Source organism: Mirounga angustirostris, unplaced genomic scaffold (genome assembly GCF_029215605.1).
Source record: "Mirounga angustirostris isolate CCGP_5_RB_7025 unplaced genomic scaffold, mMirAng1.0.hap1 SCAF_3, whole genome shotgun sequence".
Lineage (NCBI taxonomy): Eukaryota > Metazoa > Chordata > Mammalia > Carnivora > Phocidae > Mirounga > Mirounga angustirostris.
The window spans coordinates 124,382,901-124,409,279 of NW_026991711.1; the positions used below are offsets into that span (position 1 = coordinate 124,382,901).

The window sequence follows — 26,379 nt, forward strand, 5'->3', positions numbered from 1 at the left end:
GCTGAGGTTTTGGTCTGTGCCTCCCACGTCTCCCAGAGAAGTTGGAGTTCTAAGTCATTTGCTGGAGAGACAGGAATTGAAGGTGCCCTGTGATTGCTAGACCTACAAAGGGTCCCTCTGGCCTGGAGTCCATTCACTACTAGGAAATCATTCAAGTGGAGATTCAGTGCTCCAGAGAAAGTTGCATTGGAACGCGAACGAACCCCACAAGCATCTGCAGTGGGATGTGGTTTGTGCACTTCATTTGGGGTGCACCCGTTTTCTCCGAGGGGAGGTGATACTAAACCGTGACCTTCTCCTGCCCCCCAGGTGGACCACTTGGATAAGAAAGGCCAGTGTGCACTGGTGCACAGCGCACTGAGGGGCCACGGTGACATTCTCCGGTACCTGCTGACCTGTGAGTGGTCGGCAGGCCCTCCCCAGCCGGGCGCACTGAGGAAGAGCCAAGCCCTGCAGCAGGCGCTGACGGCGGCCTCCAGCATGGGCCATAGCTCGGTGAGTCCCGCGCTACGAGGTCCCTCATGGGAAACTCTAAGCCTCACCCCAGTGTGGGTCAGGTGCTTTTTCCAGTCATCTTAGTTGCTTAGTTGCTAGACTGTGATGCACATATGAAAGAAAAGGAGGATTTCAAGAAATGGCAGTTGGTTTGACCCACGTGCACAGACCTTCTGCTGGCGTCCCACCCTTCCCAGGAGAGAACAGAGTCCAGGGTCTCGGTGCGCATGCGCACTCACGCGCTGCCCCCCCCCCCCCCCCCCCCAGTCGTGATATGCTTTCTCTGTTCCTTTTTGGCAGTGTCCCAGTTCCTCGTCTGTTGTACGTTCACCCTCCAGCCCGGCTGTCTTCAGCTTTTTTCTCTTTGATTCATTCTTTTGTCCTTGTGATCTTTTAAAAATAATCACGTGGAATGCTAATTCTAAAGTTGTTAGTGAGTATTTGAAGCATTTTTAAAAATAGGACTTGAAAGTTCTGGTAGCATGTAAGAATGCTTGTCATTCACAGTTCCTGCACTGAAGGAAAGCTTCACGTAGTAGTTAAATAGAGCACTTATTTTTGGTAGGTGTCGGTATTTCTCAGTTTGAGGATTTAATTGTCATCTGACGCATGAGTCTGGGAACTTAATAACATTTTACCTGTTCTCTTCCACCTGTTTCTCACTCTGTATTACTTTCAAGCAATTAGAGTTGCCAGTATTTGGTAAGATTCTAACCCACAATGATTTTATAGTGAATTTGGGTGCAAAGCCAGCTGGCTGGCTGACTTTTTGGCATTTAAGACACAATGGGAGACACATGGACATGTACACACACACCCATGTGCACACGTGTGTGCATGCATATGCACCGAAAGCTGGCTTAATTGTGGCATTTAACACATTAAAAGTACACGTGGACAGTGTGCTTAAGCCAGCACAATATATTGCAACAAGTGCAGAAATACAAGAGAATATAGCTATCTTCTGTTAAGACATGTAAAAAAGATTTACAACAATATGAAACAATGCCAACCAACTTACCTATATGTTTCAGCTTTGGAAAGAGTAGTAATTTCATTTCAAAAATACATGTTTCATAGCAGTATGTTAAGTGTTACTATGTAATGGGTGTATTATTATTCCTTTAAAATAAAACTGTAAATGTGTTTTTTAACTAGCCATATACGTAGATGCACAGAGAGCATGTTAAATAGACAAATCTGCAAATGGAGATGTTTTTCCTTTTTTAAAAGTGCTCCCTAAATCTGTGTGGGAACACAGAGTGTGAAAAATCATCATAGGAAGGACAGTGAATGCCACGTATAGATGTGACCTTTATCTCAACTCCCGTTACACTCAACTTGTTTCAGAGCTGGCTGGGAGAAAGGCTGTGCAGAAGCAGCCTCCTTGGGGCCCTAATCTGTCTCCTGGAAGGGGCAGGGCTCCTTCACCAGAAGACTTGAAGGGTGTATTCCTTTGCTAATGCTGTTGGAACAAGTGACCTCAAACTGCAGTGGCTTCAGATAACACACACCTATTCTCTTACAGTTCTGGAGGTCCGAAGGCTGAAATTCAGCTGTCAGAAAGCCAGTGTTCCTTCTGGAGGATCTAGAGGAGAACGTTTCCTTGCTTTTTTAGAGCTTCTAGAAGCCTTGTATTCCTTAGATAGTGGCCCCTTCCTCTGTATTCAAAGTGTGTAACTCTAACTTATGCTTCTCTCATCCCAACTCCTTCCTCTGAAGGAGTCCCTCTTTTGAGGAGTGTGATTATGTCAGGTGTATGTGAGATGTACACCTGGATAATTCAGGATAATCATCTCATGTCAAGATTCATAATCACATCTGCAGATTCCCTCTTGTCCTATAAGGTAACATTCACAGGTTTCCAGGATGAGGATGTGGACATATTTGAGGCCATGATGCAGCCTACCACACAGGGTGTGGATTGGGAGAAGGGAAATAGGGCCTCGTGATGATCTCCTCCTGGTGCTGTTGCTCAGGGTGAACACTGGCTTGGGGCTCACATGCTGCCGTTTCCCCACGAGCCAGCACTCCTGCCTCCATACTTGTGATCCAAAGCGCTGTTTGATAAGGGAGAAGGGAAACGAACTAGGGAAAAGGAGAAGAATATTGTCAGTAGAAAAATCATCTGGATGATACTATTTATTTTATTTTATTGAAAGGGTATATCTTGCTTTGTTTCCTGTCTTTGTGAAAAAAACAGATTCACCATCTCCTGGTGAATTATGCAGAAACTGCACTTTGTATGATCTCCCGTGTCCTTTGTTGATTAGGCTGGCATATTTGGGTCATGTTGGAATTCATTAGAATTCTGAGTACCTAGTCATTCTGAACAATGTTGCTGAAATTTACTGAGTTTTTTTTTTTTAATTCTTCTCAAAGTGAAAATGTGAATTATGCTTGAAAACAGTTTTCATTATATTTTGTCTCCTTGCGCAGCATGAGATAATCATGGTTACAGAAACAACACCCTCTCTCCTTTGATACATGGGATATAATAAGCACATATGGCTCTGAGAACTCATTAAGTCACCTTGCCACTTCTGACAGGTGGTCCAGTGCTTGCTGGGGCTGGAGAAGGAACACGAAATAGACGTCAATGGCACTGATGCGCTGTGGGGAGAAACAGGTAATTATGGTTCCCCTGCTTGTGGTCTGGGCTGGCTTTCTTGATGGTTTAGCTCCCATTTTGGCCTAAATTGTTTTAAAAATGACTTGGGATGCATGTAGTCCTATTATTTTATCACAAGGCATTTGAAGTGTAGAGCTTTTAAAACTTCGCAAATGAGTAGTAAAAACTTTTCTTGAAGCAAATAAAATCATTTTGAATTAGACTAGCAGTTCCTGCAACATCTGATGAATCTCAGCTAGATATACCGAAATAAGATGGTAGTTTCTGCTTGGTGGAGTCTTCCGTATCTGAACCAACCTGATCTTCTATGAACGATGCAGTCTGAGCAGAGTGGGAACTTCCAGCCTCGTATTCAGATAAATCAAAGGTATTGGGCAAGGAAGGCTGCAGCCAGCCTTGCAGAATGAGAGCAGGACTCCAGCCTCGGGGTGGGGGCACACTTAAAATCCTGACTACAAGCTACCAAATCCCTTTTCACTGTGGTGGGGTATGCATGTTTAACTGCAGTGTGGGAGGGAAGCCTGAGGTGAGTACATTGTAATGAAGATCTGAGTTGGTTACTTGTCAGATTAATACAGATGATGCTGCTTTGAAATTTTCCACTTGACTATTTTGGGATTCAAAAGACAAGACTTCAGGTGATGAGTTGCTATTGAATAGGTATAACCAAGAGTGTTAAAATGCATTTCCAGGCTGTGTTTTGTGGCATACCTTGGAGATATTACAGGTTCAGCTCCAGACCAGCACAATAAAGCAAATAACACAATAAAGTGAGTCAAATGAATTTTTGGGTCTCCCAGTCCATATAAATGTTCACCCTATACTGTAGCTTGCTAAGTGTGTAGTAGCATTACGTCTTTAAAAAATATACATACCTCAATTAAAAAATTTTTGTAAAAAAAAAAACTGTCATCTAAGCTTTCAGTGAGTCATAATCACTGATCAGAGATCATCATAACAAATATAGTAATGAAAAAGTTTAAATATTGCAAGAATTACCAAAACGTGACACAAAGACACGGAGTAAGCAACCGCTATTGGAATTGAAAGGTTGCCACAGACTTAATTTGTAAAAAACACAGTATCTGTGAAGTGCAGTAAAGTTAGTACCTTAAAACAAGGTATGCCTGTGTCTGAGTTCAGTTTCTACCTGCACAGAAGTATTTCCGAATGCTTCTGAATTATTTCTTAACCAGCCAAATGCTAGTAGCGTTGATCAGCTAACTCACACTCGGGAAGGGCCTCAGCTGCCCAGCAGGGAGTACAGGTCTGCACTTCCGAGCCTCCTGGTGCCCTCTCTCTGGGGTTGCTGCCTCGGGAGTGGCTTACAAAGCTAGTTGTGCTACCTCCGGAGGAGGTGGCGTGGGCCCTGGGTCCGGGGAGAAGGCAGGACCCAGATGGGGTTTGATTATGCTTGGGCTAAACGTTACAGATTTAAATAGTGTCCTGTATTCCTTGGAGCCTTTCCTCCACCCGTTTAGGCTGCTCTGTAATGTGGCAAAAGTGAAGTGTCCCTCCACAGCCACACTGTGTTGTGCCTAGCAGTGAGGCACCCGCCGGGTCAGCACATGACTTGGCTTTGTGCTGAGCCAGAAGGTCGGAATCCCTGTGAGGGCTGCCCCACCGTGGGCACTGTTTCTGTTTGCTGGGGACCTTGGAAGTAAAAGCAGTTGTTTCGCTTCATGGTTTTGTTTGGTCCTCATTCCTGAGTGTGGTCAGTGGTGCTTTGTGTCTCAAGCGCTCTAGAATGGAGCTTGTCGGTGGGATCCCACAAGCGGTCTTGTCAGGGGTGCGGAAAGATGACAGAATACCTGGAAGCATATGGATAAAGCAGTTCGGTATTTCTTTTTGAACCTTTGTAGAAGTTAATACGGGTCTGCTCAGTATATGTTTAGCGATGGCCAGCTGGGCTTTAAAATACCCGCTGATGCGGTAACCGGGCAGGGTCTCCTTGGTCTGTGTTTGGCTCACCTTCCCATCCTTTCTCTGTGCAGCGAGGCTGCCCTGTTGGTACATGGCAGCTACCTGCCCTTCTCTGCGCTCACGGCCACATTCCAGAAGTGGGGGAACTAAATCTGTGCACAAAATCCTCCCCCGCTTTTTTGCCGGGAGAGGCCCTTGCGTGCCCTGTGTATCTCCTTTATATTGCAGAAGTGTCGTTTTCGTGCCTGTTGCTGATTAGAAGCCGCAGGTCGTCCGTGATGACAGCTGACAGCCGGAAAGGGGGGAGCCCAGGGAACAGCAGCCCTGTGGAGGTTCCCTGGTCACTCGGGCCAGTCCCTGTGGGGTGGGTGGGAGTAGGGACAGCCATGTGCCTTCTGTACCCTGGGCGTCTCCCTGCTGATGACCTGGAGTCACCAGATGTCATCACAAAAGGGGATGGTTCCTCTCTTAGGTTGAAAGTATAATAGATTTTAAAGACATTCATCTAAAATAGTAACTTTAATTTGGGGGTTTATTGCTGTAAACCTACAGCTTTTAGAAAACTTACAGGATGTCTACTGGTTTTAAGAATAGAGAGCTTCCATGTATGTAAGTTTCCCTTTCACCCGCATCTGGGCCCATTTGCTTCTCATGTCTGGTTGATGTTTAGAGTCCAGCCCCTGAAAACCTGCTCTGGAGTCTGGTAGCTCTTTCGCACCTGCCCTCCGTGGAGAGGTGGTGGGGCCCATCAGAGAACACGGAGGCACTGAGGAGGGAGCTGCTGGTGCGGGGCTGAGCCTCTGCTCCGTGACGTTCACAGACGTGGCCAGACAATCTCCGGCCCGTGCTTGCTTCCGGGGCAGCCTGGAACATGACCCAACATGACAGGAACCCTTCAGATGCTTGTGTTCTCTCTGTTTCAGGCATTCCTCAGTCGTGACAAGTAATTGTGCTGGCTCCCACGAAGTCCCAACCTAACTGAGTTACTGTTTCCATATCTGTGTTTGTTGTAAATTAGCCCAAACTGAAATGGTTGGAGATGCCTGACTGGTGACCTCATGCTGGTGCAAATTGTCAGAGGAGCTGCGTTTCCCAGCCGCAGGCAATGCTCGAGCCTTTGAGCCTGCTGTCTGAGTTTTGGGTCAGAATGCCTCTTACTTTGTAGGGAAACAGAGGCCCTTCTATTTCAGCCTTTGTCATTTTGTGCCTGTCTTGCCGCAGAGCCTTCCCCACCCCTGACTCCGCTGGGTCACTTTGCAGTTAACCATTTATACATTTGGTTGTTGATGTTGTGCATTTGATCAAAGGTTGTTTTCCCCAGATTGTGGGCTTGAAGAGGGCAGACACTTCCCGGTCTCTTGTGTTCCCCTGTGTGAATGGCAACTGTTGTCCCGCAGGACTTCCTGTGGTGTTGGAAGTGCACTCTGTGCTCTCCAGCCTGCTAGCCACAAGCCACTGGCCTCAACTGGTGCTTGTCACTTGGGTGTTGGCTCAGTGCACAAGTTGGTTTATAGAAAACAAGGCCATATGGTTTTAGGGTAGGTGACATTAACCTTGCAGAATAATTTGTGAGACAGTTCGTTGTTGGAGTGGGAGAGGGAAGGATCCTGTTGCTCATAAGGCCCCAGTCTGGCGGTTTCTCTGTGTCTGTCATTGCACAGGTCGTGTCCTGCTGGATTCCAGGCTGGCTTGGAAACTCTTGTCAGAGTCGGCGCCGCACGTGTGCTGAGGGTGGAGCTGGCTGCTGGCTCGCATCTCGGGGAAGACAGCTAGTAGCCACCAGACGTGGCGTGGGCGTGACTGGTAGCCCAGGGCGTGGGTGCCAGCCCATCCCTGTGTCCATAACGTCCTAATGTCCCCCTCCTGCACCGCCGGCTCGATTGCTCACCCCACATGTGCTGTGCCCTCACACTGGAAACCCTTCCCACTGCTTTCTAGCTGGCCTGTCCACAGGCCTGAGGCCCAGGGCTCCGTGCCCATCAGCAGACTGCTCCCTGGGCTCCCTTCCTTGATTTCTGCAAGGGGATGCCCTGTCAGGGGAAGTTAGAAGTCTGGCTGAAATCCTTCCTGTCACGTGTTCTCTTCTGTTGCTCAGGCTATTTCAGTTGGTAAAATACTGTTGGTAAATACTTTCTAAGGAAGTTTAGTCATTGTAAATACTATGGTGTTTTTTTTTTTTTTTAAGATTTTATTTATTTATTTGACACAGAGAGAGAGAGAGTGTGTGTGTGTGCGCACAAACAGGGGAGTGGCAGGGTAGGACCTGACTGCCTCTGGAACTTGAACCTGAGGTCTAGCCCTGTCAGCCGGGCGTTTCCAGGTTGGTTTAGGGGGAGGAAGTACTCACACCTATTTCCCTACTGGACCATGAAGCTGGGTAATGAGTTGTACTGCGTCCTTGATGTTTTCAAAGCTGCCGTCTTATCTCCCTGGAACTGCTTTAATTTCCCACTCTGTGGCTCTGCCTGCCCTCCCAGAGGTGGAGTGACCTTCAGCTCTGAATCACAGGTGGACCCAGGCCATGGATGGCTGAGCTTATCACACTCAAGGCTGCCCCAGAATAAGGTGCATACACCCCAGGGAACAGGATGCCTTATTGTTGGTTTAAAAATGACCCTTTGTGGGACGCCTGGGTGGCTCAGTCAGTTAAGTGTCTGCCTTCGGCTCAGGTCATGATCCCAGAGTCCTGGGATCGAGTCCCACATCGGGCTCCCTGCTCAGTGAGGAGCCTGCCTCTCCTTCTCCCTCTGCCTCTCCTGCTCCCCCTGCTTCTCCCCCTGCTTGTGCGCATGCTCTCTCTCTCTCTGACAAATAAATAATCTTAATTAAAAAATGACCCTTTGTTCATTCAGATTTTACTTGACAGTTTTTAGAGAGAGGAGGCCTACCACTTGGTAACAGTCTAAAAGTAAATTTAAAACTTACTGGATTGAGTTTGGCATTCTTGTATGTATGGACATCTCAGAGCAGATTTTCAGGTGAGAGGCTGGAAGGAAAAGCGTTTGTCCATTGCTTGTTGGGGCATGTGGAGAGTTTGTGTTAAGGACTTCTCTAAACGTATCCTGCTTAGAAAAGCGAAGTGACTTGCTGTTGTACACCTAGGATACTCCATTTTTGGAGGTCCTCAGAATCTCACCAAGCTGTTGTTGGGGAAATCCTTGTCAAGGCATTCTTTTCTCTGCTAGTGTTTGAGAAAGTGCATACAATTAGTGGAAATTCAGATTTTGTCAGTCCAAATGAAGGTAGAAGTTCTTGATAGTTTTTGGCCTAAAAGCATGGCAGAGGGGTAACCCAGGACCCTAGAGGGGTCCTCTAGGAGGACCTCTAGGAAGTTAGTTGTGTATTAACCAACATCTCCCATACCCTCCAGGATCCTGATTACCACACTCATCCTGGGTTATTCCCTCCCCATATGGGAGAGGGAGTAGCTCAGGATCCTCAAGGGAGGGGGGGAGGGATGGGATAAGCTAGGACCCTATAAGGGGAAGGACAAAGCCCAGTAATGTAGGACCCTGGAGGAGCGGCTAACCTAGGCTCTGGAAGGAGGGAGATGGGCATGAAGGCCACCCTAAAGTAGAGAGAGATTTGGGGGTAAGAACTAAGGGAGCTGGGTTTGTCTGCACCCTGTCTTCTTCCTGCTCTGGCAGACCCCCGGGGTTTGCCCCTGGCATGGGTACACTGTGGAGAGCCATTCCTGTCTGCTGATAGGACAGCAGAAATCAGCTACCTGTGTGTGCCTGCAGGTGGGGGGCAGGGAGTGGGACGTGCTGAAAACCCACACAGTGCAGCTCAGGTGCAAATGAACCGGAAGCTTGACCACTTGCCGTAATTCTGTTCATCGCTTGTAAAATGTTGCTTTTGCTGTGCAGAGAGTCCATCCTTCCTGTGAGTAGTTCCTTACTGTTCATTAAAAAACCGCAACAAACTTCTGCTTTTCAGCATTAGAAACTTGTACTCCTCTGCATTTAGGTAGCTTAGAGCATCTGTACCTACAGTGCTGCTCGTTCTTTCACTCCGCAAAGGACTATACGTGGTTCATCTGCACTTCCACAGAAAAGTCCTAATTGTTTCTTTCAAATTCTTATTGAAACGTTTGGATCCTTCCTTCCTTGCTTCCTTCCTTCTAGGCTGAATGTGAACTTTTATAGAATGGTTCTGTGGAAGGGCGTCTGGGCAATTCAGTCGGTTAAGCATCTGGCTCTTGGTTTTGGCTCAGGTCGTGATCTCAGGGTCCTGGCATCGAGCCCCGCTCAGGGCTCTCCGCTCAACAGGGAGTCTGCTTCTCCCTCTTGCTCTGCCCTTCCCCCCACTCATGCTTTCTCTCTCTCTCTCTCTCTCTCAAATAAATAAAATTAAAAAAAAAAAAAAAGCTGTTCTGTGGAAATGCCCCCTTTAACCCTGACCCCTTGCATGGAGTCCTGCACGTAACTATCCTCCCTGCATGGCCAGCCCCTTAAGGAGAGCAAAACCACACATTATACATGCTTTAAATAATATGGTGTGTAAGAGGATCTATTGGAAAATGTGAGCATTCTAAGCACACTTTAGAAGGGACAGCTCTTAAAAGCTGTGTTCTTCTGATAGATTTTTTAGAACAAAGTCTGTATGAAATGTGATTTATGTTGTCCATGTTTTAGGAAATTGTTCTTAAATTGAATTTATGTTATTTATAGTACCCATTATTCCTCAAGGGGTTTGAAGAGGCTTATTTGAAATAATACATGAAAGAATAGGAAAAAACTAAAGTCAAGAATAGGACAGAGGAAGCCCCACAGTATTCCTGCTCCAGTTTTGGCCTTAGGATGCCATGTGACCAGAGTTTGAAGGAAACATAGTCATTGTAGATTATTCTTTTTGTCTGTGGGAGAAAGCTTAACAGTTCTTCAGAAGAAAAGTGTCTTCTGGTACTCTTGTTCCAAAACAACATTCATAGTCTGCTTGGTTAGTTGGATATTTTTTAAAGGAGACTTTCTGGAGGCAATAGCAGAGGAGTTCAGATCTTGGACTTCATATCCTATCTCTGCCTCCCACTAGCTGTGTGACCTCAGGCAAATTGGTTTAACTTCTCTGGGCCTTATTTTCCTCATCTGTAATACGGGGTGAGTGATATTGCCTCATAGAAGTTAGTTGTGTATTAAATGAATGTATGCATTTAAAGGGCCATGAAGTGTCAATGTAGGAAGCATTTTATAGGTGTCATAGTAGAATATTAATATATGTCAGGATCTTTCTATTTCTACTGAGAGCATGGATCCAGGTTCATTCGACTGTTTGGGTTTAATTCCTGACCGTGATTGGCTCTGGGTTCAGGGCAAATCATGTAACAATTCCTTCACCTCAATAAAAATGTACATAACAATCATCTCATTCAAAGAATTCTTGTCAAGATTAAATAAAAGTTCACCCACAGTATTTTACCCAGAGCTTGGCCGTTGTAAGTGTTCAACAGATACTGCATGCTCCCAGGGTTGTGATAAACTGATTGTTAATATCTAATGTTACTTATGTAGACATTTTGTCTTGGTAGATTGTTGAAACAGGTGTTTAAGTGATAAGATCTTAGTTTGCGATTATTTTGCAGGTATGAGGGACGGAAATGGATTTTGGTTACATATGAAGTCCTATTTCGTGGCAGTTGTACATTTTATTTCCTTATTGAATTCCTTGGCCACTTGAGGTTCATGTTTTAATTCCCACACAGAGACGGACGGTGTGTTTGTACAGAACTTGTAACATGTCAGGAGTGTTCTGGTTCCTCAGATTTGGTTCCTGCCTTGTTTTCACCTCCATAGGTAGCTCACTGGGAGCTGGGACCATGTGGTGGGGAGTCCGCGTTTTATGTGATGCTCAGTGGCCACCTGTTGCCTGGTTACACAGATGCCCTCCCCTCCATCCTGGCTGCCACAGGCCCTCCTGGGGGACTTGTGCCAAATGGAGAACACGAAGCAGGGGCTGAACAAGGATGGTGTTCCCAGCAACGACTTAGGAGACTCATGGAGCATTTGGGCAGTGCTGGCTGCCCACTCCTAAGGGCCCCGAGCCCACCCAGCAGGAGGGCTTTGTTCAAGGGTGGGGGTGCTGGAGGCTTCTCAGGGGTTCATCTCCCAATGCAGTGGTATTTTTCAGTAAAAGTAATCTTTCTCGTGTTTCGTTTTACTCTTTACCTTGTTGAGGATTACATCAAATAACTGCCTGGCCTCTGTGGAGATGAAGAATTTATAGCTATTGGGAAGTTGTTCTTCTTTTGAACAGAAGCCCTCCCTTCCCCCTCAATGATGGAAGCAAGTGCCTGACAAAGCAAGGCCGGGAGATTTGGCTTTTATAAATCTTCCCTCCATTCCTGGAAGATGGAGCAGGGGGCGTTGCCTAGCTTTTGTTTGGGGCTTAGTGCTGCTTTCATTCAGGCCGTGGACTTTGGGGGCCAGGCTTTCGGCCAGCCCAGACTCAGAAGACAGCAAAGCCAAACACAGCAGTGGTGGGGGGTGGGGGGCAGCCTCCCCCTGAACAACTTAACCCGTCTGTTGTTGGAGATCAAGGGAGAGGGGCTGCCATTCCCAAAAAGTTTTTTTAAAATCATAAAATTCCTAATTGCAGTTTACCTTTTAGATAAAATAGCTGAGGATTTTCCAGCATTGCGTGTGCACTCTTTACTTTTGTTCTTCTCCCTTACTGTTGAGTGGGATTTGTCCAGTGAGCCTCTAGTTGAGGTTCAAACATCGCTGCCTTTGGCACATCTATGGTTTCCATCTTGGTTGCAGCTAGAATTGCATTTATGAGAATCCTGCTCATTACTAATGTTGGCAGTTTCCTCTTTTTAATCTTCCACTCATTTATATAAAAGGTGGAAACACTAGTATATTAGGAAATAAAGTGTACCAATAAACATAAGTGTGCAAGCATAGCAGAGCCAGTTTGTCCATGTCATGCTCTCAGCCATCTTGGCCGGCAGGACAACCCCTCTGCAGGTGTAGACTCTGCTAATGTGCCCGCCTCTGGCCTAGGAGGGCGGTGTGGGTACTCTGTGTGATGAATGTATGAAAAGGTCGCTTTCTGGAAGTAGGAACCACCTCTGTGTGCACTGACCTGTCACCCTTCTCTCAAAGTCTCTAAATTAGCAGAAGCATCTGAGGCAGGGGGGAAGGGGGATACTTATCCATTGTTCAAACCCTCGAGCCTGCACCTGTGTATTTAAGGGACAGATCTGCCATAAAATGTTATAAACAGCCCTGTTTACAGAATGACTGAGTTCTGGCAAGTTGACAGTGGAGTTTTTGTAGGTCAGACCTTTGCCCAGAGAACTTTAATGTGTCAAAGATTCCTGCAAATGATCAGTTTACAAAGAACCATATCTGATGTCTTCAATAAATTCATATTATTGAGAGTAAATTGGGTTTTCTTAACATGAACCTCTGCCGTGACAGATCTCATGCTCTGAAGACAGGATGGTATTGCTGAGGTACAATTATTCAGGATCGTCAGAGGATATATGCTTTCGTGGGAACTTAATTAGAAAAATGCCATCTTGTTAAGGAATTTGCGAGTAAACGAAATTGTGTCCAATTTGAGTCCTAGAAAGTGCCATGTGTTCACATTGATTTTTAGAGTCTCCGTTTCGTGCCAGGTCTTTTTTTGCCTTTGTTTCCGAATTTCGTTGGCCAGAAGACAGGCATTGGCCCTCTGCCAGGCGCCCGCAGCTCCTGCCCTCCCCCCTTCCTTTCTCTGGCCAGACCGAGTGCGCTGACCCTCATCCGAGTTGTGGTCAGCTCGGAGGTCAGCCTTTCCAGCAGCATATACAGCATGCCTGAGCAGGGTCTTGCCTGATGGTGTTTCTTTAAGCCTGTGGTGGACTATTCTTCAGTCTTGCTTGTTTCCAAAGACGGGGTCCTTCAGTCTGCGGCTGCTGGAGCTTGAGGTGCACTCTGGCCAGCCTCAGGGGTTTTGAGGGATGAGGCCAAAACTATTCGCTCTGAGTAGAGAAGGGGACACGCAGGTCCTGCTGGTCTGCATCACTGGAAAACGAGAGCATGTCGTTGGGACTGTGGGCGCAGAACGCGGGCCGTGGTAGGCCTGAGCTGACTCGGCCGACCCTCTCTTTCAGCCCGTGCTCCTCGGTGCTTACTCATCTCAGAAGGAGGTCGCTCAGTGAACACGCAGCAGTCTGGCCGCAGAGGAAGAGAAGGGAGGCCAGCCCATGGCCAGGCCCGGGGTGGCCCTCACGGCCGCTGCTCACGGCTCAGGCTTCGGGCTTCCCTGGCCCCTCCGTAGAGCGCGCGGCCCTGTTTCTAGTGCCGGGCTGTCATGTCTGCCCTGCTGCTGTCGCAAAGATTCAGTAGCAGCGGCGCCAGACGTCCTGACCCGAAGGCCCCGTTTGCAATAGGGATGGAGCTTGTTAACCAAATACAAGATAACGGCCTGTGAGTGCGCTGCTTCGGACCTCCTCCAGGGCCAGGGCCCCCGAGTGTGCTCTTTCCCCGTGGTGGCCCCGCCTGGGGCGTGCATGCGGCTTCGTTCGTGCTGTTCCTGCTGTGGGCCGCTGCAGCCAGAGGAGGGGTGAGGAGGAGCAGGGGGTCCAGGGGGTGGCTCGTTGTCCAGATCGTGTCCGATCCCTCCAGGTGACGCACATAAACACGTGCTCATATTCTTAAGCAGTCGTTAACACTAACGTCACGGCAGGAACGGACTGTGCCAGGTGTGCCTGGGACCACCGGGCCCAGGACTCACTAGCTTAGACCATAATACAGACAGGATCACCTCCGCCACTGGTCTTCAAACATTCTGCGTATGGGAACCCCCAGCTCTACCCCTGTACGTTAGCATATAAAACTGATTTAAGTACTGTTCTGTTTCTGGTCTTTGTTGGTAATTTACTTACAAGTTTCGCTGTATGATGAGTGGCAGTGAGCCTCTTTGTGTAACACACGTAGGCATGGCACCAGCATTCGAGACCGCGCGGTACCTTCCACTCCCATCTCCATCCTGAGAAAGTCAGCGATGCAGACGGCAGCTGTTGTTAAATGTGGCTCTTTTTGTAGTCGTAAGGAATTCTCTGGCCAGTGACAGGAAAGCATTATTGAGATGGCCCAGTGACAAGCTGTTCTGGTGATGCATTCCCTGCCTCGGGGACTTGGGCCAGGAGCGAGGTGAGGGCTCACTCCCGTTTGGAAGGAGAGCCAGGGCTTGCTCTCCCCACCATCTTCCTCAGCCTGACCTTCACATCCTCAGGGCCCTGAGGGTAGGACAGCCTGGCACATTTGCTCACGAGTCCTGCCGCCTTCCTCACTTCCCCGGCGTGTGAGATCCCTGGGACGGGCATGGAGCACCTCTGTGTGAAGAGGTGAAGTCGCCAGCCCGCTGCACTGTGTCCCCGGGGACGGCCCGAGGGGACGTCTCTGTTTCTCGGAGGAACTGCTCTTTGTCACAGGGAGAGCAGGCCCAGACGTCAGGTTTACATCCTGGGGCGTGTGTGGCTCCTGGGGCCTGAACTGTGGCCAGGCTGGCTGGCTGTCCTGAGCGGGGTCTGAGGAGGACAGAGGGACGGAGATGTGCGTGTGGAAGGCAGAGCTTGTGAGCACTTGGCTCCCCTAGGCTTGACTCCCGTGGGCCCAGGAGAGCAGGGCACAGACCCTGGGGTCCACAGCTGAGCCACCCACACGCCCTCTGAAAGGGGGTGCACTACTGTGGTGGGGCTCTGTTTCTGCACGCCGTAGGACCACGTCACCCTGCGTGTTCTTTTGCGTGTTGTTTCTTGGAACTGCAACAAGCTGGTGAGACTGGCCAATGCGTTGTGTGCCTTCAGCTGCATATCGTTTGTCGTTGCTGTGTGGTGTTCCCCTGGTGGACTGGACCATCATTTGTCGATGCATCCCACCACTGACGGCCATGCGGTGGCTTCCAGTTTGCAGCTGCTCTGAGGATGTCCCTCAGTATGCTAACGGGGCGTCCCTAGGCACGTGTTTCCAAGTGGGGCTGCTGTGTGATGGAATAGGTAGGTCTTCAACCAGCGGTGTGAGAGTGTGTCCATTTCTCGATTAGTTGGATTGCTCCTGAGGCTGGGTACTTCTCATGAGGTCATTGGCATTTGGACTTTACCTTTTGCAAAGGGCCTAGTCCCGTGTTTTCCTGATTTTCATCCTGAGATGTCTTACTGATTTGTAGGAACACTTGATTTATTCTGGAAGCTGGAAATGTGTCCGTGTGAGGCTGTATTTAAAAACAGAGTTGTCCTAGGCCGGCAGCAGGAATAGAGCCTCTCCTTCCTCTTGTAGATGCTCCCTCCTGTGGCCTCACTGTCCCACCACAGCCCCTTCCTGTCCTTCCCTCACTGAAGCTTGTCGTCCTGGCCTGGGATTGTCCCCAGAATCGACGACTGTCCTCTCCTCTAGACGATGATTCACGAGGCATAGCAGAGGACCCTCTTCTAACTGAACCCCTCTTTTTACCACACCCCGTCAGGAATCACGACCTGGGGGGTGAGGGGGCACAGTCACTGATGTGGGGGCCTCATGAGAACCTTTTCGATGTATTCTCTTTCCTTCCATACTGTTTATTTTATTTTTTTTTATTTTTTTAATTTTTTTAAATTTTTTTTTTAATTTTTTTTAAAGATTTTATTTATTTATTTGAGAGAGAGAATGAGAGAGAGCACATGAGAGGGGGGAGGGTCAGAGGGAGAAGCAGACTCCCTGCCGAGCAGGGAGCCCGATGCGGGACTCGATCCCGGGACTCCAGGATCATGACCTGAGCCGAAGGCAGTCGCTTAACCAACTGAGCCACCCAGGCGCCCTTTACTGTTTTTTTTAATCCTTGGCTGACCTCCCCCGAACACCACTGCTCCCAGCAGGCCACTCACTGCTCAGATTCTCTCTGGGCTGTTCGCCTGAGCACTCAAGACCCCCTACAATCTGGTCCCCTTTGCTTGCTCTCTTGACATTCTTAATCCAGCATCTTGGCTGGTTACAGAGATTCTCAGCTCCATAAAGACAGGAGCGACTTGATATGCCCTTGACTCTCTCAGTAATTACTAGTCCTTGTTGATTGAAATTTATGCCTTTAAGGGAAGAGGCTGAACTGGATAAAATACTGATCTGTGTGTGTGTGTTGCACCGTATTCTGGGTGTCTCTTGCTGTGGGGAGAAAACAAACAAAAACCCTAAAAAGCAAAATAAAACAATAAAACAAAAGTCTAGTGGCTCCTGAACCTACAGTGTGGACTGGGCTTGGTAGGGATGGCTCACGTCTGCTCGCCTGCTTTACCTGGTGTGGCTAAACTCTGGGGATCCATTACCAGGACAGCGCACGCACATGCTTGCCGGATTGTTGCTGGCCGTCTCCTGGGACTGTCCACCACCCACAGGCCTGGATTCCTCTCCCTGTGGGTGTCACCGCAGGGCTGCTCAGGCTTCCTCCCACCATGTCGGCTGGGTTCCAAGAAGGAGTGTTCCGAGGAGAAGCAGGCGTTGCCCATCTCAGGACCTGGCCCAGACACTGGCATGTCATCATTTCTTCTGTGTTCTGTTGGTCAAAGCTATCACAGAGCCCAGCCGGGTTCAGGGGGGCAGGGGAGGACGCATAGGCACCTTCCTGTCGGTGGGAGGGTGATGCGAGGCCTCGTGGCCGCTTTACCCCCGCACACTAACAGACTCCCCCTCCCCTGTGACCCTCCTCTAGCCCTGACTGCCGCTGCAGGAAGAGGCAAGCTGGAGGTCTGCGAGCTGCTGCTGGAGCACGGAGCTGCGGTGTCTCGGACTAACAGGAGAGGGGTCCCACCTTTGTTCTGTGCAGCACGCCAGGGGCATTGGCAGGTACCTGGTGGGCCCGCGAAGGCTGCAGAAGCCACAGGTGGGGTGGAGTTCACTGTGGCCCGTCTCTCCCCTGGGGCCAGGTGCGGCTCCGCTGAGCCCTGTCTTTTTCACGTACTTGGCTTCTGCTTGTGCTGTCAGTTCTCCTCAATAACCACAAACGTTTGACAGGCAAGCACAGTCCGCCCTCGTAGGCTGGTAACCAGGAGCTAGCCTGGGGCGGGGGAGACCCAGCGAGGGAACGGGGAGTGGGTGCACCCTGTTACCATAACAGGAGACTTGCTATGACACAGCTGTTATCGTGATGGTGTCACCCATTCGTCCAACACACTTGGAAGACGAGTGGTTTTGTTGTGCTCTTTAGAAAAGGAAACATTTTCTCTCTGGTCCAGCACTGTGATTTAGGCTGGTTTCTTTCTTTTCTTTTTAAAGATTATTTATTAGAGAGAGAGAACAAGCATGAGGGGCAGAGGGAGGAGAGAGAATCTCAAGCAGACTCCCTGCTGCTGAGCGCAGAGCTCGATGTGGGGCTCGATCCCAGGACCCCGAGATCATGACCTGAACCAAAACCCCTTAACCGACTGTGCCACCCAGTTGCCCCATCAGGCTGGTTTCTTTTACTAGGAGTGACCTGTTGTTACCTTAATTCAAGGGAGCAGCGGATCCTTGAGAACAGCAGTTCGGTCGTTCATTCATTTTGGAAGCAGCGGCCATGGACCAACCCCATGCCTGGCATCCGGTTACACACAAGCTGCAAACAAACAAATGGATCTTACCATGTCCATTATAGGAAGAATTCTCTAGATCCAAGTTTACATCATGGAATCGTGTCACTCCTTCTTGCTAGTCCCCTTGTTAGGAACTGCAAGTGCTCCCCACCAAGATTTTGGCTTTTCAGTTCCATTTCCAAGAGCTGGACTTGTACTATCTGCTCCCTGTTATCCTCACAACTTCTCTGTGCTGCCCTAACTAATCCTCTCTGTCTGGGTCTCAGTTTTCCTAAATCGTGGGGAGGTTTGGAAAGCATGTATCAGTGTATCAGGAACAGGGAAGCATCGGGAATATGCCACCTTTTGTTGTTGTGGCCATATAACAAATACTGGGCCAGAGGGAGGGAGACTCTGGCCCACCCCCTATATAAAGGCCCTCCCACTGGGATGGTAGTTGTTAAGAGAAGCCTCTCTGGTTTTTTGTTTTTGTTCCCCAGCCTTACCACCATGCACTGGTTGAAGGCACGGTTCTGAGGCTGGGAATCTCTTCCAGGAAGCTTTGCTAAAAATTGCCTGCTGTGAAGGTCAAACCATCCACTAAGCCCCCGAGGCTTAGAAAAGCAGATTGCTTGGGGGTGTGGTGGGTGAACGCTTTCCTGCAGTGTGTGTCCTCCTACCAGAGTGTAGCTGCAGCCCCACCATGGGACCCATAACCTTTGTCCTCTCCTTTAGTTCTCCCATATGCTCTGTTGTGGCTGTCTGGTCATTGCCTGATTGCAATTGGTATCTCCCCTTTTCCACATTACTGTTTATGCCTTGTATGTGCATGTTTTATTTTATTTTTTTATTTTTTATTTTTTAAAAGGTTTTATTCATTTATTTGACAGAGACAGTGAGAGAGGGAACACAAGCAGGGGGAGTGGGAGAGGGAGAAGCAGGCTTATTGCAGAGCAGGGAGCCCAATGTGGAGCTCGATCCCAGGACCCTGGGATCATGACCCGAGTCGAGGGCAGACGCTTAACCGACGGAGCCACCCAGGCACCCCGTGCATGTTTTATAGGTATAATAATGAATTGGGCGTGTCAAAAAAAAGAGTATATATTTGCAAGAAGATTCTGTTCAAAGGAATCCAATGGAAAGATTTCACAGGCCTTACAAATCACACAACTTAGGCATTTGAAGAAGAGAATCCTTTGCTACTTTTAAGTGTAGAAAAATCTGCCTGGGGGGGCGCCTGGGTGGCTCAGATGGTTAAGCGTCTGCCTTCGGCTCAGGTCATGATCCCAGGGTCCTGGGATCGAGCCCCGCATCGAGCCCCGCATCGGGCTCTCTGCTCCTTGGGAGCCTGCTTCTCCCTCTGCCTCTCTCTCTCTCTCTCTGTCTCTCATGAATAAATAAATAAAAATCTTTAAAAAAAAAAAAAGAAAAATCTGCCTGGGTAGAGAGCACAAGATCTGAAATGGAGCAGGGAGATTGTAATTCCAAGTGTTTCTTTCAGATCGTTAGATTGCTTTTGGACCGCGGCTGTGATGTGAGCCTAAGTGACAAGCAGGGCCGGACGCCCCTCATGGTGGCCGCTTGTGAAGGACACTTGAGCACCGTGGAATTTCTCCTTTCCAAAGGTAGCAGCGTGGGAGCCCCCGCGGAGGTTTCTTTCGGAAGGACAAAGCAAAGAGCTTTGGTAGACCCGCTGACAGTACTTTCTGATTCAAGTTTGAGAAGTCTTTTTGTTATGGGCATTTTCTGATTTACACATAAGTAGAAAGAATGGGCAGTGCATGTCGTACCATACCCTTTACTCGGCTTCAACTGCGGTGATCAGTTTGCCAGCTTCAGATGTCAGAGGCTTGATTGCTGCATGTGAGCGCAGGTGTTTGCAGATGTGAATCCGTTTGCTTCTGGGCTCTGTCTTACCGAGTTCATGTTCTTTGAATGCGCTGTTCTTGCAGGTGCTGCCCTTTCTTCTCTGGACAAAGAGGGTCTGTCGGCGTTAAGCTGGGCTTGTCTGAAAGGTCACAGAGCAGTGGTCCAGTTTCTGGTTGAGGAAGGAGCCGAGATAGACCAGACGGACAAGAACGGCCGCACTCCCTTGGACCTGGCCGCCTTCTACGGCGACGCAGAGACCGTACGTACCCGCAGGTGGTCGCGCTGTCCACCTGCACCTGGGCCCGTGCCGCGGAGAAACCCGTTCCCGGAGTCAAACCATTCCCCGAGTGTGTGGGAGGCCGTGTCTGCGTGTGGTCAGCATGTACGGGAGTGCTGTGGGGGAGTTTTCACTTTTATTCTGTGACATGCAGTCTGTTCCAGAACTTGAGTAAAGTTTTAATAGACTCTTAAAACCTTCAAAATACACAATTACAAACTGCATCTTCAGCAGACACATAATTGAATATGTATACACACATGCATATGTAGTTTTACTTTCTTCTTAGTAACCCATATAAATAGAATTCCTGTACAGAGCATTTCAAAATTGCTTTTTTATGTATATGAGAAATTACTAATCAGATAATTATCTTGTTTGTTTTTAAATGGGTGTGCCATTGTCTAGAAATAATATAAAATTCTTAGGGCATTATCTTTTAATCTCTTTGCCAGATGCCTAAGTCTAACGGAGATAAGAAAGGACAAAACATTAGTAAGCTAAGAACTGCAAAATGTCTTTCAGGGCAGAAACCATGTCTTTGTCAGGTTCCGCATCCCAGGCACTGAGCAGGTTTAACGTTAAAGGAATGTTTGGCTCCTTGAGAGTTACCACTTTTGAAGAATTAAATATGTGTCATGTGCAGATTAGCCAGAGAGACAGATCCTGGTTTGCTGGGAGCAAAGGAGCTTGGAACAGAAGCTGTCCTCACTCTGCACGTCTTGCCTTGATGCTTTTAGGAGGCAGTGATGTTGGCGTTCAACGGTCTTGATTTCCTGGGAGGTGTAAATTGTACTTAATGTCGATTTTCAAAAACAGCTGTGTAACTACACTTCCCATATCCGTACTTTTATGTTTCAGCTTACGTCACGTTACCAAATCCTAGTTTATCAGTATATTAGGGAAGCATGAAGGAGCTTAGCATTCTAGTGTAATTTTTTTAAATTGTGCTTTAAAAACCCACAACATAAAATTTACCATCTTAACCATTTCTAAGCAAAGAGTTCAGTGTGTTACGTACACTTCACATGACTGTACAGCTAACATCCACACTTTACCCCGTAACCCTAAGACTCTGTACCTACTCAGCAAGGCCTCGGTTCTCTCCTCCTGTAGCCCTGGGCAGCCACCATTCTGCTTTTGTCTCCGTGAATTGACTACTCTAGTACCTCATCTACGTGGAGTCCTAGAATAGTTGTCCTTTAGTGACCGCCTTCTTTCACTAAGCATCGTGTCTTCAGGGTTCATCCATGTTGTAGCCTGTAACAGGATTTCCTTCCTTTTTAAGGCTGAATAACATTCCATCATATGGCTCTGCCACATTGTGTTAATCAGTTCATCTGTCCATGAACACTTGGGTTGCTTCCAGCTCTTGGCTGCGTGCAAATATCTCTTCAAGATCCTGTAAATTCTTCCAGATCTATCTGTGTTCTTTGGGATATGTACCCACAAGTGGGATGGCTGGATCCAACAATAGTTCTGTTTTTAATTTTTTGAGGAAACTCCATACTGTCTAGAGTGATCATACCAGTTTACATTCCCATCCACAATGCACAAGGGCTCCTGTTTCTTCACATCCTCTCCAACACTTAAAATTTTCTGTTTTCTTTCTTTTTCTTTTAATAGCAGCCATCCTAATGGTATGAGGTGATAGCTTGTGGTTTTCATTTGCATTTCCCCAATGATTAGTGGTGTTGAGCATCTTCTCATACGCTCGGTGGCCATTTGTATATCCTCTTTAGAGAAATGTCTATTCATGTCCTTTGCCTGTTTTAAAATTGGATTATTTGGGTTTTTTGTTGTTGAGGTGTAGAAGCTCTTTATATATTATGGAAATTAATCCAGTGTCATTTTGAGCAGCTGGTGGACTATCAGATTCACATGAAAATCTAAGCTGGCTACAGACTTCTAGTGAGTAGAACACTTTGAGTAGCCAAAGTGGTTTTTTTTCTCTGTGCTCTCTTCATGTCCAAGTGACTGCTGTCATGCCACATCCATCTAGGTACCATGGTCTCAAAACTTGAGCCTTTACATTCCCAATATTTGAGTCTCTTTCCTAAGCCTTAAAGTGAGTTGTAATTGGGTTTATTTGACCTCAAGCTTCTCCAGCTTGCTGTCCCCAGGCAGTGTGGATCTGAGTGTTTCTGAGGTACCCATTGCTGTAGGCTGCTAGCATATTGGAGCTGTTGCAGATGTCTGCCTCCTAAGAAATCAGAGATGAAAAGAGGACTGTGGCCATCTCTGTGGCAGGGGAAGTGGACGTGCACGTACTCCTCTGCGGTGTATGGGTGCACGCACATAACGTGTCCCTCCCTGGGAATGTTCACCCGCCTTCCTCGTTGCTGATAGCAGACTGGGTTTTAGCCGTGGATGGCAGCTCCTCTGTTTCCCGTCCGCTTCATTTCCATTAGGATCCTTAATGGCCAGAGGTAGGGAAGATCACAGTAAAGCTAAGACTACCATCTGCTCCCCAGGAGGCAGGGGCGGGTGGGGTGTGGCGCTCTTGCCACCAACCACCCCTCAGAGCTCTGTCTTTCCTGCCGCAGGTGCTGTATCTGGTTGACAAGGGAGCCGTGATCGAGCACGTGGACCACAGTGGCATGCGCCCCTTGGACAGAGCCATTGGTTGTCGAAACACATCCGTAGTGGTTACACTGCTGAGAAAAGGAGCCAAATTAGGTCAGTAAACACCTCGTTTCAGCAGCAGGGGAGGGAGGTGAGCTTCAGATTCTAGAGTATGTCAGGGACCGTAGAGATTTCCCTGCTCCCAGATTAAAAAGTAAGATGTCAGGTGCTTAGAGATTTTTTTTCCTTCCTCTATAAGGCTCATTTAATCACAGTTATCCAAAATGCTTCAGTAGCTCATAACGTTATCACTGCCGTGTGGGTAGAGAGCAGCAACCAGTGTTGAAGAACAGTCTAGAGTTGAGGGCATTAGGGATGCCCAGGAGCCATGGTGGGGAGCCGTTCCATTCACCTCTTGGGGGGAGGCCGGGCATCGTGGTTAAGAAAGCTCACAGGTGCTCTGCTGAGCAGCTGCGTTTGAGAACCGCTGTTCTGGAGTTGTCCTCGTCCGTCGGGTAAGCCCCAGCAGTTTCTGTGAAGGAAAGGTCACAGGAAACGGGAAACAGGATGGGGGGGGTCACCTGAGGACACTTAAGGGGCCGAGGGGCCTCAGTAGGGAGAGCCTCTTCCGTGTGGCTGGCCGGAACATGACCCGCCACTCAGAATGTGTGGGTGCAGGGCAGCCGGAACAGGGCTCTTGTAGTTTAGTCTGCCAGACCTTTGACCAGCGGCGGCCGTGAGGAGGTGACTCCTGCGAAGATGAGAAGGTCAGCTGATGTTATTAAGCAGTCCGCCATCTCGGGAATTATTCTGAGCAGTTTCTAGTTTTAGCTTCTTTCAACCTCACCTACCCTCGAAGTAGGTAGTGATAACCCCATCGTGTTGCAGAGGAGGAAACCAAGGCCCAGCGGGGGCAAATAGCTTCCCTCAGGTCGTAGTGCTCGGCAGAGTCCGTGCTTGAGGCCGAGCGGCGTGGCTCCCGACCCTGCTCTTCCGTAAGCTGCCTCCCCTGCATGTGCTCAGGAGCGGGGCTGGGGGCCGCGGGGCCGTGGGCCTGGGGAGAGGGCGGCGGGGCCGCAGCCAGCCTGCCTGGGCGGGCACAGTGCCGAGGCTGCTGAGAACGCAGGCCTTCACTCGCCAGCTGACGTGCGCCCTGCAGGAAGCGAAGGAGATTATTCGGAAGCCGTGTTTAATTGATTTTCCCCAAATTCCCCACTGGAATGGGGGGGTGGAGGGGGGTGGTTGGGCACGGCCGCTCTGATGCCTCGGTTTCCCAGCACTCTGTTTTCATCCGAGTAACAGGTGCACCTGGGACAGCCTCCCTCCCAGGTGCTTTGCTCAGCGTGAGGTCGATTCAAAGGGAAACCCGCTCCCTGGGGGCCAGCCCATGTCCCCTTCATTCTCCCGTTGTCTGGAAGCTGCCGGACACGCCGTGCTGCTGCCCGTGACCTTCGCTGCGGCGCGGCCCCAGAAGCCGTGACCTCCTTTCCTCCCTGAGCACTGACGTGCCTCTGAATGCCGTCTTTGTTTTGCAGGAAATGCTGCCTGGGCGATGGCTACTTCCAAACCTGATATCTTGATTATACTTTTACAGAAATTGATGGAGGAAGGAAACATGATGTACAAAGTAAGTGCTATCGCCCTTTTCTGGGATGTGACAGCCCGCGAGCAGCCTCCCAGGCTGGCGTGGACGGGACCGTGCCAGCGCGCGGCACACCGGCGGCCGGGCTGGGAGACGCTGCGGGGCCCCCGGCCTAGGCTTGTGGGCCTTAACAGCGGGGCCTTGGAGGCAGAAGGCCTGTCTCCGTGTTGGAGAACCGTTACGCCGGATGCAGTCCTCGCGGCTGTGACTTAGGGCCTGAAGCCTTGGCCTGAAGGCAGAGGCGCTTCAGGCAGGAGATTCCTGAGTACACCATGTCGTGACACACGCGGGAAAGGGACACTCAGGGACATTTCAGAAGAAGAGGATCATTAAGTCTCCTAAGACTTTATTATCTTAGTTTTAATATCCGTACGCTTCTGCCACTTGAAATGGTTTCTAGAGATATTTTTACTTAAGATAGTCAAGGTGTGTGTATAGAATACTCTTACTCAGGAGACTGACTCAGTTTTTTCCCCGTTATCCCTTAGAAATGGAAATGTAAAGACTAGCAATTTAAAAGTAAAAATTTTAAATAAAATTTAAAGTAAAATTTCTAAAATAAGACCTCAGCTTAGACCAGAGGTCAGCAGACTCCTCCTGTGAAGGGCCAGACGGTAAATATGTTAGGCTTTGCCATGTGGTCTCTGTCACGGCTCCCCAGCTTCTCTGCGGTGGCACGAAAGCAGCAGGTGACACACGAGCATATGGGCGCGGCCGTATCCCAGGCAGACGGTATTTGTAAAAATGGGTGGCAGGCCAGATTTGGCCCGGAAGCTGTAGTTGGCCCACCCCTGGCTTAGACAGATGCTTTAGGCCATTTATGTGGATCGCTGCTCTTTCCAGGTCTGTGATTAGACAGAATTAAATGTATTGGAAACAAACAAACAAAACTGCATTATGACCATTTTAATCCTTTTATCATGAGGCTGCTGCACGGCTACATTTAGTTTTTCCCTTTTCCTTTTTTAATAACGACAAATAAGTAGGCATCTAGCACGACCCAGCAGGGTTCCTGGCTCGGAATCCTTTTGAAATGGAGTTCAGAGTGTGTGTTGTTGAGGCTTTGAAGTGGTTTTAATATGAATTTTGGTAGGCAATTATGTTAGAAATATCAAGCCATTTTCAACAGACTTCATACCTGCTGCGCTGTGACTGAGCAAATGGATTTCTTTAGCCTTGAAAATGACGTGCAGCGCTGTTCGATTTTTAAAGCCCACACTTTAGTTCCTCTTCAAAGAAAAATTATGATTCTACAGCAAGCTCTAGGCTTCACCACAAGACTGTACTTGCCTTGAGAACCGCATCATTTCTTCATCTGATTTCTGTTACACTTAGCATTAAAACATCTGTGGATGAGGGATCATTTCTGAGCTGGTTTTCAAAAATATGTAATGGAGGGGCACCTGGGTGGCTCAGTCAGGTAAGTGTCTGACTCTTGATTTCAGCTCAGGTCATGATCTCAGGCTCTGGAGATCGACCCACATTGAGCTGGGTGTGGAGCCTGCTTAAGATTCTTTCCCCCTCCCCCTACCTCTCCCCCCAACCCGTGTGCGTGGTGCTCTCTCTCTCTCAATAATAATAATAAAAATATATATATATAACAGGATAATCTGATGTTTTAAGATTGATAGTTATCAATTTGGCAACGTACAGACCGCTTCCTAGAAAACCAGTTTCTGTCTTATTGCGCGGAGCTGGAGGCTGCAGAAGCCCGAGGACAGCGAGGCCGGTTCATGCCAGCCGGAGCCTCGCATGTGCTCTGATGGTTTCGGTGGTGGAGGGAGAACCTCGCCAGGGTCTTCAGGTTGTGGGAGCCTATTCATCTTGGAGCATCTGGAAAAGGATCAATTTCTGTGCTTTTTGATTCCTAGAAAGGGAAGATGAAAGAGGCAGCCCAGAGGTACCAGTACGCCTTAAGGAAGTTTCCCCGAGAAGGATTCGGAGAGGACATGAGGCCATTCAATGAACTAAGAGTTTCCCTCTATCTCAATTTGTCTCGCTGCCGAAGAAAAACAAATGTAAGCTGTGGGCCCTTGGTCTACTGTCTTAGTAGTAGAGTGTTGGCTCGTGCTGAAGGCCAGCCCTGCACAGACCAAGTCAGGGGGTCTGCTGTGTGATTTGTTCGCGCATCTCTGTGAACTTGGCGTGTGGGGAGCTGCTTCTCTTGGGTGGTCGTCATGTGGTCACTGTCCCGCCCCGCCTCTCCAGGTCCTGAGACAGCACATTGGAGGGCACTGTCCTCTGCCTCAGCAATGAGGGCGAGCAGACTGCCGCTCCGTCCCTTCCCGACTGGGTGCTGCCAATGTTGTCATGGGCGGCCCTTCCCAGACGCAGAAGGAAAGGGTACCATTGAGTTGAACATGGGTGTGTTCCAATCGGCCTAGTGGTTATTTGTGTATTGCCCAGAGGGTATACCAGTCACTGGTTAACTTGTAATTGGTAGGAGTTACTTCATAGTTAAATTTGTAACT

At 48.7% G+C, this 26,379-nt stretch overlaps 1 protein-coding gene across 11 annotated transcripts in view; it reads left to right on the forward strand.

Annotated features, from left to right (window-relative positions):
* The window catches only part of TANC1 (tetratricopeptide repeat, ankyrin repeat and coiled-coil containing 1), a 229,304-nt gene that overhangs the window by 199,715 nt on the left and 3,210 nt on the right, over nucleotides 1-26,379 (forward strand). For 10 of the 11 annotated variants that reach the window (XM_045868801.3, XM_045868802.3, XM_045868805.3 and 7 more), the window contains 8 exons: nucleotides 310-495; nucleotides 3,046-3,124; nucleotides 16,718-16,851; nucleotides 19,057-19,180; nucleotides 19,508-19,683; nucleotides 22,248-22,380; nucleotides 23,802-23,893; nucleotides 25,780-25,926. In XM_045868801.3, coding sequence (XP_045724757.2) covers nucleotides 310-495; nucleotides 3,046-3,124; nucleotides 16,718-16,851; nucleotides 19,057-19,180; nucleotides 19,508-19,683; nucleotides 22,248-22,380; nucleotides 23,802-23,893; nucleotides 25,780-25,926 — 1,071 coding nt within the window. The remainder of the gene's footprint in view (nucleotides 1-309; nucleotides 496-3,045; nucleotides 3,125-16,717; nucleotides 16,852-19,056; nucleotides 19,181-19,507; nucleotides 19,684-22,247; nucleotides 22,381-23,801; nucleotides 23,894-25,779; nucleotides 25,927-26,379) is intronic. The other variant, XM_064586594.1, reaches the window with a different exon arrangement.